Raw genomic sequence first — 15,195 nt, 5'->3', positions numbered from 1 at the left:
ATACGATCTCAGATGTGAACTCAGATAGTGTAAAACTAGCTTTCCATAAACTTTTCCACTCATTACACTATGCCGCAGGAGTTAGTATTTGTCCGCTTCAAACTCCTTTATAGGCCCAGCTAATCTGAATCGCTGTGAATTTCAAAGTCTAAATTGATCTTAAATCATTCGTATTTTTTTAATCCCAGTTAAGCTTCAATCGTATATCTAGTTTAACTTTATCGTTGATATTTTTCTTGTTTCAGTTAAGCTTTAACGATTAACGATTTCAAAGTTACAGTTAAGTTTTGTAATTGTAAGACTTTATATCGTCCCAGTTTAACTTCAATTGTTATACTACATATAGTCCGCGTTAAGATTTAATCATTGGATTTTTCTTTCCATAAGAGTTGCTCATCATTTGATCCAGAAAATGATTAATTAAATGGTATTTAAACATTCAGACAATTCCATTCCATCAATTTCATAATATTCCACTCATGAGAACTCAGATATCAACATTTCAGATCTTTATAACAGTGACGGTAAATGTCATATATTTTGGAAATTTGATCATTTAGAGCCAATCTACTACCAGCCCAACAAATTACTTACCGACGGAAAATAGTCTTTTGCGGGAGATGCGTGAGTTATCTTTTTGAAAAGATAAAATTTATTAATTAGCCGCTTTGGTGAGAGTAATGAGGTAGATCAGAATATTTCCTAGATGTTTAATGGAATCAAATATTCTGCAATTTTCGTCGGTAATAACTTATCTTAGGGATCACATTATATGAGTAGTTTTCAAGCTCGCACGGCTCATGATATGGAACATTAACTGTGGTTTAAGCTATCCACAGTTATCTCATGACCATCTTAGAATGTTTTTATGTGATCATCAGTTTTAATACTCACACTCAACTCTGTATTTCACATGCAATAAATCATCTTTATTTATAGTTGGAAAAGATCATTAAAGTTCCTCAACATTCATGTATGTTTCCATGAAAATATTTAATGAAAATTTCGAGTTATAAGAAATCTATGGCCCTCATTTTATAAAACGAAAGGTAACAATATTTGTTAACTGCATACAAAAGCCCTTAACGAACTTCAAATTGAATTATAAATACTTTCTTTTTAGACCTTCTTTTAAGCTTCCCATAATAAACACTTGGTGTAAATTTATGAGCACAAAAATTATTTTTGAAAACTATTTAGTATAACTAAAACATATTGTATGCAAATCTAAAATTTATTTGGTAAAGTTATTTATGAAAACAAAAAAAAAAACTTAATTGAAAAGTAATGTCTGTCATGGCAAGTATACCAAAATGAAGAGAAACAAATATATAAAACTTAAAACAGAAAACTTTCGAAATTAAAATTCCACATAAAAATGAAATTAAACCTTTCTTAAAAAGCAAACACACCCACATAAGCTCACATACATATGAACACGTATATAGTATATACAATATACGAGGGTAAATTTAAAAAGAAACATTGAAGAAATCGAAGACGAATTTATAGAACAACAGAGTCAAAAGCAAGCAAGTTCCTAGTTCCGTTTAAAGTTCGATTACTTCCCAGATCTTTATATAGTCCTTTTTTCGATCGCCGCATTTCTTAAATCAGTGCAGTTTATATTTAATTATAGTTCTTAAGTTCTTTCACAGATTGTTTTTATAGTTCCAGGTTAAGTTTAAGTTTCCAGATTAAGTTTAAGTTAAGTTTCCAGGTTAAGTTTAGTCCCAATTTAGCATTGATCGTAGTTATTTATGGGGCCAGTTAAACTTTGATATTGTCCAATCTTCAATTGTAGTTCTTTATAAAGTCCCAGTTTAGCATCAATCGTAGTTCTTTATAGTCCAAGTGAAGATAGATTGTTTATATTTTTAATTGCTCAGTGATGCTTAAATCAATAAGCTTCAATCGTAGTTCTAGTTGACATTTTTACTATTCCGGTTAAACTTCGTTGTTAATCATTAAACATTAAATTAATTTAGATTCAATCGTTGGTTCTTTCATAGTCCCAGTTAAGCATTAATTCCAGTTCTTTATTTCATTCCAGTTAAGCTTGAGTCAGTTTATGGTATCTGCTAAGCATCAGTAATTGCTGTTTTCTTAGTCCCAGTTAAGCGTCAATCATTGTCATTTTCTTAGTTCCAGTTAAGTTGCATCCATAGGCCGAGTTAAACTTCAATCTTTACTGTTTTTATAGTCGCAATTTACTTCAATCAAAGATAAAGTTCAAAAATTAGTACCAATCAGATTTTCTAAATACTGCCAGTTAAGCTGCATAGTTGTAGTTCAGTTTTAATCCCTTGTTCCCAGTTAAGCTTCAATAATAGTTGTTTATAGCCTCGGTTAAGCTTCAATCGTTATTATTTTCCAAGTCTCAGCTAAGCTTCAATCATTTGTCTTTTCATTATCACTTCAATCTTCACATTTTTTTAACCGCGAAGTGTTTTGCTTGTCTGCAGATTCACCCAGAGTCTCTGGCGGGAATCGAACTCGCAACCCTCATATTGATAGTCCAGCACACTACCGTCTAATCTAGCTTTAATCCGAGCTCTTTATATCATTCTAGTTAAGTTTCTTCTATCTTCAATATAGTAGTGGCTTCAATCGTAGTTCTTAAATTAGTACTGGATATGTTTCAAGTTCTTTAATTAGTTCCAGTTTACTATTAATAGAAGTTCTTTAATTACTGACAGCTGAACTTCAATTGTTGATATTATGAAAGTCTCTGTTAACTATTGGCCTTTCCTTAATCCATGTTATGCTTCAGTCATTATTCATTTTTTAGTCCCAGTTGGGCTTCAGTCGCTACTCTTTGTATAGTGAAATTTCAGGTTCAATCGAAGTTATTTTTATCAACAAAGTTAAACTTGAATCATTGGTATTTCCTTAATCCAAGTTAAGCTTCATCAATAGCTTTTTTCTCTGTTAAATAATGAACTTTTCTTGGTCCATGTTAAGCTTCAATCATTGCTTATTTCTTAGTCATAGTTGGTCCTAGCTTCAATCGAAGTTATTTTGATTCACCCAGTAAAGCTTCAATAATTGTTCTATCTAAGTCCCAGATTCAGTCGTTACACTAGTTAAGTTTATTTTCACATTCCCGGTTTGACTTACTAGATAAGTTTCAATCAAAGATATTTCTATAGTCCAAATTAATAGTTCCAATTTTATATGAATCTAAATCATTTGAAACCTTAGATCGTTGTTCTTTTGATAGTGCCAGTTCAATCTCAAGTTGAGCCTCATTTCAGAATCCAAAATCCGATATTTTTAAAATTGTGTTTCTTGGTGTAGATCTACCTCAAATGAGATGATAGGTAAGGCGAAGCGAAGAACTGATCACCGTTTAGAAGCCACAAAAGATCTCTATCGATACAAAAGGGGTTCTTATACACCGAATCTTCCATTTCAGAATTCAAAATTCGATAAACAGTCTTAAAATTGTGTTTCTTCGTGTAGATCTTCCTCAAATGAGATGATAGGTAAGGCGAAGCGAAGAACTTATCAACGTTTAGAAGCCACAAAAGATCTCTATCGATACATAAGGGGGTCTTATACACCGAATCTTCCATTTCAGAATCCAAAGTGCGATAAACAGTCTTAAAATTGTGTTTCTTCGTGCAGGTCTTCCTCAAACGAAATGAAGTAAAGAACTTATCAACGTTTAGAAGCCATAAAAGATCTCTAGCTTTACAAATGGGTTTATCATACACCGAATTCCTTACAAACAGCTCCTAATTTCAAATTAAGTATTATTTCCTATTTTCAAACCTAATGAAATGTCTCGTTGGAAAAAGATGTTGTTTCAAGGAAAAGGTTTCCAGAAATTTTGAAATTTAAAAAACCTAAAGGAAACTTTCTAACAAAATAATAATAAATTAACCCAAAATAATGTAAAATCCTATTAACTTTTATCAAAAACCTTCTTAATCTGCCCTCCTACAAGATTTATTTTGAAATGAATTTACCCTATACGAGTGTCTGAATGAGGAGGACGTGTACATTAAATAAAGGTTCCAGCTAAGGAATAATAACTACATATAACTCCCACGCTCCCCAAAATCCCCCCTCCCCACACAAAAACAAAACGGCAGCAGCAAAAACAACAAAATGAGACGCCCAAATTAAATCATGGATTATGTACCTGTAAAACACACACACACAAACAACGACTTTATATACAATGGATGGAGTCATCATCATCTCACTCTCCCATACACATAAAGAAAAATTCAACTACGATTGGTAATTGAAATTTCGGTCACATACCAATACACGAAAAAAAAACAAACTGAGAACAACAACAACAAAAGATAAATAAAAACAAATATGTACACAAACAACACATACTCCCAAATTCGTATTCCCCTTTTTTCCATTTATAACGGTTTAGACAACCATTAGACAAAGACAGCTGTATGCAATGAAAGTGAGCGCTGGCTATAAAATTCCCAAATGTAGAAAAAAGACATCGACTAATTGAGAGAGCGTGACTGTGTGTGCGTGTGTATGGCAGCAAGCAGAGCACAAGAGTATGTGTCTTTTGTATATACAAAAGCTACAACTACAAAGCTACATTAGGCATACAAAATATCAACAACAAACATGCAGATACGGGCGTGGTAAGATAGAGAGAGACAGCAAGAGTGCATAATACAGCTATATAAGTTTGAGTAGCTGTGTTTATTTATATGAATGAATGAATGTGTGTGTGTTATAATACGAGTAGTGCAATGAAACTTGTTTCACCATTATTTTCTTCAAAAACACACAGATATTACATTGTACAAACATAGATACAAATACCAACAGCCAGCCATTCGCACGTACATTTTAAATTACCGAAGTTTTTTTCATTTTTTCTTTTGTATTTTCCTCCTTATATTTTTCGTTTGTTTTTTTTTGTCTACTTCATCAGCAGCAGCAACAATGAGGAAGCAAATACCGAAAAGCAACAGTCTGAGAGTAATTTCCAAAAAGTTTTTTTTGGTTTTCTGTTTTTTACTATTCAAACAGACAGACATACACACGATTACAACTCTGAACGAGCATATCCTGTTGTACATACATCCATATACACAAACTGTGAGAATATTTCTGTTCTGTTTTTTGAGGACCCCCAACCAAACATTCCCTTAACAACAAGTACGTACCACTCATTATGTATGCGTGCTACGTCGATTCCGATTCGTGCGAATTGTTCCATATTATTGTTTTTGCTATTTTGTGTGCCTTTAAGCTAGACAGACGACAGTTGGAAACAAAAACAATAGCAAAAGGAACACACAAAAAATCGACTTTTAACAGTCACGTCCCGCCCATTTGCGTACGCAACAATATATTATAAATGGTTGCTGGAGAGAGCGAAACTGAGCGAATTTCTTTCTTAGTGAGCAAAGTGTGTGGTAATAATTTGAGTGCAAAAATGATATATGGGGCAAAATTTTACCCATTTTATTCATGCTTGAGTTGGTGTAGTAGTCTTCGTTTGAAAGGTCTTGTAAAAATGTTTGTTTAGATTTGATAGAAAGTAAATTTGTTATTTGTTAGAAAAGTTGAAGAGATAGTAACTTCTAAAGCGTTATATGTAATTATAATTTCTGAATTGTTATCAAAAATATCCCGGCTGTTGCAAATTATATTTTCTAATAAACTTTGGTATAATGATTACAAATCTGTAACAAAAGATTATCTTGTGAACCATTTTTTAGGTTTCAAGGATTTTTTATATTTGGACTTGTAATCAATTCTTTATCATTCCGTAAAGTTTTTAGAACTATGTATACAATACATCTGTACAAAATCTGACCTTTCATTTGAATATAATCATGTGATGTTTTGTTGGTAAATAAACCGAAGGAAATTACTTAAAATCAAGGATTGGCACTCTTGCCACCAGGGGCACAACATGTTCTGTTATTTACCGGTAACTAGCACAAATGTCAAGGAAGTTCATAAAAATTATCAAAAAAGATCCAAAAATCGTAATCAATTGCTGGTCAGATTACAATAGAAAGGCATTAATAATATAATAGTAATCCATGTTGTCTTTATTGCAACCACTGCAAAGTTTTCATAAAAATTCACCATTGAAAGGAATTGGAAAATTTTTTCAGAAAATACAATGTTTCACAGATTTTTTTATTTTTGTCGTCAAATTGATTAATTCCTACTCAGAAAACTGAAGAGGAATGTAGTATTTATGAAAATACTAAAATGTTTACTACTTTTTAAATATTGGTTCCATGACTTAAAAATGTGATTTTTTTTAATTTTTTAGCTTTTTAGTATTGGCCATTGCTAGCTATGAACTTTTCCCGTCTTTCTGGCAACATATGAATTTCGAGCCAAAGGAACTGCTCAAATTTTGAGGCCATGAACGAATATCATATACTCTGTTCCCAAAGAGAAGCTTATCCCAGAGCGTTCTGCTTCCCAACCGCTTCATTCTAAATACTTTTTACCAGGTATTGCAACATGTTCCACTGGGAATTAAAGGATTAAATATATGTACATATATTGCAACATGTGGCCGAGTGCTGTCATGATGGAATATTACAGTTTCATGTCTGGCGGATATTATGGGCGTTTTTCAGCTAATGTTCGGTACAGGTTCCCTGTGATGGTCAGTTCAGTAACTCATAATAGAGCATTAACTCGGCTGGTTATTGCATTTTCCATCGCAAGTAATGATTCGGTGCAAAAATGATTTTCTTTTATAGCGCTTAAGCCTCATTTCGGTCATACAAGATCGTTGTTCAAGATCTCTCGGCTCGAAAACTTTTTGAAATTGCTGATTGAATAGTTTCCAATGATTTTGCAAGCTGTTGTTGAGTTTTACAACAATCTTTATGGAGTAATGCCTCCAATTTTTGGTCTTCAAACTTTTTTGGCTGGTCTGGGAGATCATTGAAATTAAGGCAATATAAAAATAATGCTAATGTAGTAATAGATCCAACCGATATAGACAGCAAATCCAAGTAAGCTTTCATGTTTACTGATCGCCCAATGACACGTTGACACTGACATCAGCCAAGTTTCCTTTTTACTTGACGGAGTTTTGTTTAATCTAAGCTTGTATCTTAATTTTGAACAGAAGACTGTTTAAATGGTATCGTTTTTCTGGATGGATTTCGAATATCGGCTGGTTTGTTTAGATATTTCAGAAATCTTTATCTTAACAAATAAAGAACCGAACATTTATAAAGGAGGTGAAAAACTGATTATTTCTCTCCACGGTCCAGGTATCTGCGGCAAAAACTGTTGCCGCTGCTGTCCAAGTCATCTTGCATGCTTACCGATCGCCCAATAAGCCGATAACATTGATCTTATTTTCTTCTGCCTTCACACTATAATGTCAGATAGACATACAGTCTGTAGAATTCGCAGTATAGGATTTAAGTGACATAGGTGCCGTCGCGCTATCAACAAAAATGACAGAGCTCCCACGAATGTTTGCGTAAAACTTTACATGTGTCTCTGATCACCATTTTCTGAAAGACGCATTTATCAAGTTTGGTCGATAGAGGTTAGATTTGTATTCCATTGCGATGAGTGACTTTTAGAACTTGATATGTTTGTAGTTCTGTATTTGTTTCGGCTCTGGAAACAAACGATTCACTACTTTCAGTTTATCCTGCTGCCTTTCTGACAGAAAATTTTAGCGCTCTCCTAAAGTCCAGTATTAATGTTGCTATTCCAAAAACGGCATCTATGTTTGTTCTGGTCCATTTGTTAAATTCTGTGCAGTGAGTTGTCAAACCTCAGTTGTCCTCTATTACGTTTGCGGTGTAATTTTTGCTATTGTATATCAAGTATAACTTTTCACAGAGACTGGTCAATTCGGGAACAATATTTTTTCGAAAGACATGTAGAACATCGATCTCCTTGGAATTGCATAAATTAAGAAAGCTCACGTTTTTTAGCGTCACTCTGTGGTTAAAATACATACATACATAAGAAGACAAAGATCGCCCAGGCCAGCCAAAAAAGCTTGAAAACCAAGAATTGGAGGCATTACTCCATGAAGATTGTTGTCAAACTCAACAAAAACAGGATTTATCCAAAAGCAGGGAAATTGGGTACCAAAATCATTTTTGCGTATCATTACTTGCCATGAAAAATGGATCGTACGTGAAGCCCTGCCAACCAGCCAAATCGAAGGTGATGCTCTGGATTTGGTGGGACTAAAAGAGTGCTATCTATTATGAGGTGCTGAAATCTGGCCATAACAGTGTACCTGTATCGAAAACAACTGATTCTAGCAATGGCCAATACTTTTAATAAATTTATATTGTACAAATGTTTGTATTTTTAAGTCATGCATCCAATAAATTATTTTTAAAGAACTATTGAATTATTTAGAAATTTGTAGATGATTAGTTTTTCACAAGATAGCTGGATTTCAAATTCAAGCAATAAAATCTGTTATTCCATAGCGATTTTTTACATATTAAGACAATTATGAATAAAAATTCCTTTTTTCCCTTTTCCCATTTTTCCTATTCCCTATAGAAACTCCCGGGGAACAAACTCCAGGGTAATTTTTTATTCATAATTGGGCTGAATATGTAGAAGTAAGAGTGTTATATTCGGCTGTGCCGAATCTTGTGTACCCACCATCAATATGAGACAATAAAATATTTTTTTGATATAGGCGTTATATGGAGGGGTAGGGTAAATTATGGACCAATCGTCACAAAAGTTGGATCGAAAGAAAGATTTAGGTTCATATGAAACTTATTTATGTCCAATGCTATCACGATATTAATTATTATAAAACAATTATGAATGTTCAAGTAATTTTCTGAGGGGGCCTTGTATGGGGACTATATAATTTCAGAGTATGTACTTAAAAATGTTATCAGGATTACCGCATGATCAAACAGTATTCCGAGGACCGAAATTGATAATTTTCAATATAAAACCTTATTAACCAAGAGTATTTGTGGAAAATTTCAGCCAACTAGCTACTTTCGATTGGGCCCTATCGTGTTTTCAACAGAAAGATATAGATAGATCGTTTTAGAATCTTAAGAGAACCCAGGATTTATATACTTTTTGGTTCTGCAGCCAATATTTCGATAAGTTACAAACGGAATGACAAAATCAATATACCCCCCATCTGTTTTCATGGAGGGTATAAAATATATTTGGGTAGATTCAATAAAGAAGCAATATTCGGGTGTTCATTACCGGTCACCTAAATATATTTTTATTTTTTTGTTGAAAAAAATTTATGAAAACAAATGTGTGGTAAAAAAAAATTAAGAAAATATATCGATGGCTTAATATATAAAAGGCGTAACTATTTTTTTTTTTTTTTTTTGAAAAATATCAATTAAAAAAAGGTTATATTAAATAGCTTCATTAAAATAAAAATAATTTTAAATGGGAAATAAAATGTGATGTCTTTTCTTATTAAAAATTCCATTAAACCTTTTTTTGTGTCTAAAATTTTATGGATTTTATTAAGTTTTTTCCTTCTAGTGTAAAGTAACAAAAAATCGAGTTACGCCTTTTTTATATTAAGCCATCGATATATAAAATTAGAAAAATGCAAAATATGCTATAAAAAGTCAAAATATGCTGTTAAAAATAATAATAAAAAAATATGTTCTAATGGCAAAATATGCTAAATTATGCACTAAAGAATCGAACCAAGAAAAGGATGAATACCATATGCACGTGGGCGTAAAGAAAAAAAAATAATTTTTTTTGCATGACTCCATTTCCCTGCTTTTAACATTTATTCAATCAGTAACTATTTACTAACATTCAATACCACCAACTGTTCTTAAAATTCAAATACAACCTTGAAATACATTTTACGCATACAAACTGTCCTAACTAACATTATTTGAAAACCTACAATATAACTCTAGGTCAGTTTTAAAATTACCAATACGACTGACTATCTATTTATTATTATTTTTAGACACAACTCGTATAATTTTTCCTAAATTTACGTGTTAAATAAAATAAAGAATATTCAATTATTTTTCCAAACACGCATTTATGCTGTGAAAATGTCCCTAAAATGTAGTTTAGTGCCATATTTGGGGCCCTTTTTTTACAAGCGATTACAATAGAAACGACGACTTAAACATACGAACAGAAAAATTCTCTGAGTATAAAGTAAATAGAAGAAAAAACGACGAAAAAATAGAGTAAATTATTTTGTGGGTCTTCGTTTGTAAATAAGAAAACAGCTAAGAGTGTGTTGGTTGGTAATATGGTGAGTAGCAGAGTAGTGACTTTTTGTATACACTCACGTCTAAAGAGTAATGTGCGAGCGTGAGACTGCTTAAAATGCTACTGGTGCGACAAGTACATGACCAAATGCCAAGTCAGGTGCAGGCACACATACACTCTCACGTTTATAACTGTGGGGATAGATATATGGATATGAAATGGGTAAGAAAAGAATCCTGACAAAAACAACATTATTAGTTCTGTTGTTGTTGTTGTTGTTATTGTTTTTACTTATGTACTCGTACCACTCAAAATTGTGTAAGAGAGTGTGTGTGCCTGTGTAGATTTTGTAGTGAGTTAAAAAGAAGTTGCACGTTCGTTGGTCGTTTACTCCTGCTACAGCCTATTGTGAGATTTTTGTTCATGTTCATGTTGTTGTTGTTTTTCCGTTTATTTTACTATTTTTTGTTTTTTTGTCGTTTCTGTAACTGTTCGTGTTGTGCATGCCGAGTCAACAATGTCACCCCAAAAAATTGTGCGTGAGTGAGTGCGAGTTAAGGTTTGTGTGCGAGTGTGTGTGTGTTAACTGTTAAGATTATTTCGTGTTTGTGTGAAACGTTTGTCGTACGTATACGCTGTGTATGTCAGTTCTGTTTACTACTGCCAGCAACAACTACACAACATGTGTATGTGATTGTTGTTTTTATTATTATTATTGTGTATTTTTTGAGACATCTTCAATTCCACTTTGGTTTTTGTTTTGTTTGTGACGTGAACGTGGGCTTCTCGAATTATTCTGCACGTACTCGTTGCCAACAACGGACGTACGCTTGTACTACGCTTAGCATCTTAACAAACCGAAATAAAATAACAACAAAAAAATTAAAAAAAAAAAAAACAGTAACAACATCAAACGCTCTACACACAAACCAAGGAAGAAGATTCGTGTTGAATTTTTATAATTTTTTGTTCAGTTTTGGAGCAACATAATTGCCGCCCCCTGCTCCATTATAACAATTGGCTTTGTGTGTGTGTTGATGGTGTTGCAGTGTGCGAGCGTGTGAATGAGTGAGAGCTTTTATACATACAACTGCATCAATAGTGTAATTGTGTCTGTTTCCTCGTCATCATCATCATCGTCGTCGTCTTCTTCGTCAACATCAATCGGATGCTGGACTTTAGTTCAATAACGTCTATTACGTGCCAAAACCATTTAAATTTAATTTTTTTTTTCGTATTGTATACGTAACGTAACGTAAACGCGTTTAACGTGAGGAGGCTGTTTTAGCCCGTTCGTGTGTGTGTCATAAAGTCTGTCCAACTGTCTGCATGATGATGATTATTTTGTATGTACGTTGGTTGGTTTTGAAAACTGGACGCGTGTGAACTTTTTCGTGCAATATTTTTATATATAGTTTTTTTTTTTTGGTTTTGTGGCTAATTCTAAACGTAACACGTTCGATTGGCAGCAGTGTAATTTGAATTTTGATAAGTTTAATCGAGGTTTTTGCCACTAACCTTCAAACGTGAACACCCTCCTAAAACAAACAAAAAAATTTTCCAAATATAAATAAAACAAAACAAAGGATAAGCCAAACAAAAAACAAAAAAATTTTGAAATTGAAATTTTTGCGTGAGTGTAAACCACCATAAAGAGTTATTGTCCTCCAAAATAATGCCAACAACAAAACATAAGTGAAAATCAAAATAAAACAACAAGTGAAAGTTCCTTTAAAAGTTAAATGACCCTTAGAAAAAAAATATACAAAAATCATTAAAGGTCTTTAACAAAAAAATAAATAAAATGAAAATTTGTTTAAAAAAATAAAAAACAAAACTTTAACAAAATTCTTTTGAAAATACCTCAACATTTTTTAATAACTAACTACAACCAGCTTTATTATTTTATAAAATAAATAAATATAAAAAAAACACAACAAAATGTTACCCTATCAAGCTGTGGCCATGGATTATGCGGGCTATCAACGCCAACCCACTCCCGGTCATCCCGGCAGCCATATGAGCCCTATGGGCTCTTTGGGCATGGCGGGACCGGGTGCCTTTACACATTCGTGGTTGGTGCCAACACAAGATTTATGCGCTGTGCCTTATAACAAAATGCCAAATCAACATCACCAATCACAACATCAACAACAACCTATTGAACCAGGGTTAGTTAAACGTTTTTTTTTTTCATAGATTTTTTAAAACTTCAAATTGAATTTAAATTTTTAAGAGAAAAATAAGAAATTTTGAGTTTTCTTAAAACGATTTTAATGAACTATTACTATTAGGATTTAGAAACAGTTTTCAAATTTTGAAAGTTATGAAAAACATTTCAAAATTATTGGAAACATAGTGACTTTCTTACTAAAATTTTAAAATTGTTTTTCGTACGTGTTTGTGAATCAGAACTTTAAATACTAGTGATGTAAAGTGTTTTACAAATATAAAATTTCCCAAATCTTCTAAAATTATCTGTGAACACTTTATTCAATTGTCTTGAGTTGCTACATTTTTCTTAAATTGCTACATTTAATTAAACAAGAAATTTAACTTAATTTTTCTGCAAGTTATGTTAGTCTACCTTTTAGTACATAAGCAGAAAGAAAATTCTTCGAAAATAATTAATAATGAAATTAAAACTTTAATGAAAAGTACATCATCGATATTATAAATGAATTTTTCAAAAATATTTCAAATGTCAAAGTTTTTATACAAACTTTTTTTAAACAAAATTTTTAAGAAAATTCAAAATGTTTCAACCCCGAATAAAAAAATCCAAATAAAAAAATATTTTTTAAAAAAAACAATTTCGAAACAATTGACACGAAAAAAACAGTTTAACAATTAAAAATAATTGAATAAAATTTCCAATTTTTCAAAACCAAATTAAATTTTTTCACGTTATTTAAAATTTTTTCAAATTTGAAACAATATTTTGAAGAAAATCCAAACTGAATCAAAACGGCTCAAAAACGTTCAGATTTTTCTTAATTTAGAGAGTGAAGCGATTTATACAAAACATAACAATAATGTCACGTCTTATCCCATTTGGAACCAACAGGGAGAAACAAATCAAGTTTACAGCAACAAAGTTTTGTAACACTATTCACTAATTTTGAAAATCTTTGTTCCTCCTTCCTTTAGCATTGTGTATCAAAACTTTTGGATTAAATCGAAAAACATATTTATATTGTTTAAAAAAGCGACGGCAAAACTAATTAATATAAAAAATTTTGAATAAACTGATAACTAGCCCAATTTTAAAGAATGCTTTGAGAATGAGAATAAATTTTCTTAAACGCTACTAGTTTTATCTGCATTCTTTGTGAACTTTGAGGTTACTGGCGAAAAAAAAATCCATTTAACTTCTTAGCGAAACAATAACTTCCAGAGAAGCAAAAATAACTACACAGAGAAAACAGATTCTACCTTACTAACCGAATTTTACTGTTGTGGCTACAAAATTTTGGAAGGGGTAACAAAAGTTTGGTTGCTTCATCCGAAATTCTGACTTTCTGTTGATAGAACCGAAAAGTTATATATGTGCAACCGAATCATTCGATTGGCTACAAATTTGGTTGCTATTACGAATCTGTTTTCTCTGTGTTCAATTAACTTATGCAGTTGTAATGAAACATTTTTAGAATCATCACAACTGTATTAATCCATGGGAGTTTTTTAAGTTCGTTGATTTTTTTAAGTTCCTTTTCATTGATTCAGAAGTTGTTCTCGTTATGTAATGAAAGAATGATTCCATTGAATTTTATTGATTAACTTATGCTGAAATAGCAACCAATACAGAGAATGATTGGATCTTTTTATCCTCTTTTTAATTTATATTCATGGAATCGGTCGTTGTATCGAAAGAATCACTTCTTTTGCAAAATTATAATATTTTTTAGATTATTTCGTTACAATTTAATTTTGCATTTAAACCTGATAAAGTATATGTTTTGCTTAGAATTACTTTTTAATACAAATTCAATGAACCGTAAAATATTTACATACTTTCTCCACGATTGAAGTATTGGATATGTTGTTATCTAAAAGGATATTTTTTTATTTAAGATTTTACAACCTATTTTTGGAAAAGTAATATAATATATTTTATTGTTTTCTTTCAAAACACCATTCGACAATTGGACACCATTCTTAAAATTTTAAAGTTTAGGAGGGATTTGTTTTCATAAATTTAAAGTGATTCATGTTTATCATTTGAATTAAATAAATATTCTTTGTTTGAAATTTATAATTTAAATATGAAAACATAGAGACGAGATAAATAAAAATACCACAAATCATATGTCTGATACAACAACAAAATACATTCCCTAACATGTATTTTGTTGTAGCGAGAGTTAGGTTTTCGATAATAACGTCTCGTCTCTATGTTACACTATGTAGAAAAACTTACCAGTTATATTCTAGAGCAGCAACATTTTGATATAAAAAGCCTGTAAAGAGAATAAATAAATTTATTAAAAATATTGTGTGGAAAAATTAGAGGAAATGAATGTGGAGCAGAAATTATAATATTTTTCAATATTCTAGAGCACTACGTCTCTTTCAAAATTCATATAACACTTAAATATTTCGATAACAAAAATGCAATCCCACTTCAACACACGAAATATAAAAACACAAGGACTGTACGATAATGATCGGCATAAAAACAACATGGAAATATAGATAATAATAACGCTTTAATTATTTGTTGTAATATGACTAGCTATTGCTTTACTGGCAAATTACCGATCATATTTGTCCCCTGGTGGCTATAAGTGACGACCACTGTTTTCAGTGGTGCTGAAAGTAGAATACGCGTAGCATTTATATTGCAACAGGAATTTTTGTTATATTTAATACTGAGTTGATGATCTATTATTTTGAATTATTAAAAAAATACGGTTCAGCATTGATTCCACTAAATTTTGGAGAAAATTCCGACTAGTTTCCTCTCATTTTTGTTTAATTTGCAGTTTTAACTCT

The 15,195-nt window shown here is 31.6% G+C and overlaps 1 protein-coding gene across 2 annotated transcripts in view; it reads left to right on the top strand.

The window, feature by feature from the left end:
• Positions 1-15,195, top strand: part of trh (trachealess) — a 131,881-nt gene that overhangs the window by 92,948 nt on the left and 23,738 nt on the right. Inside the window, exon 1 of one of the 2 annotated variants that reach the window (XM_065505150.1) lies at positions 12,131-12,371. The exons of the other annotated variant lie outside the window; for it this stretch is intronic. Coding sequence (XP_065361222.1) covers positions 12,142-12,371 — 230 coding nt within the window. The 5' untranslated portion in view covers positions 12,131-12,141. Of the gene's footprint in view, positions 1-12,130; positions 12,372-15,195 lie in introns of those variants that run through there. 2 annotated transcript variants of the gene reach the window in all.

The sequence above is a fragment of the Calliphora vicina genome, chromosome 3 (assembly GCF_958450345.1).
Source record: "Calliphora vicina chromosome 3, idCalVici1.1, whole genome shotgun sequence".
Lineage (NCBI taxonomy): Eukaryota > Metazoa > Arthropoda > Insecta > Diptera > Calliphoridae > Calliphora > Calliphora vicina.
Note: the sequence above shows the minus strand (reverse complement) of the source record. Positions and strands in the feature narration are given on the sequence as shown.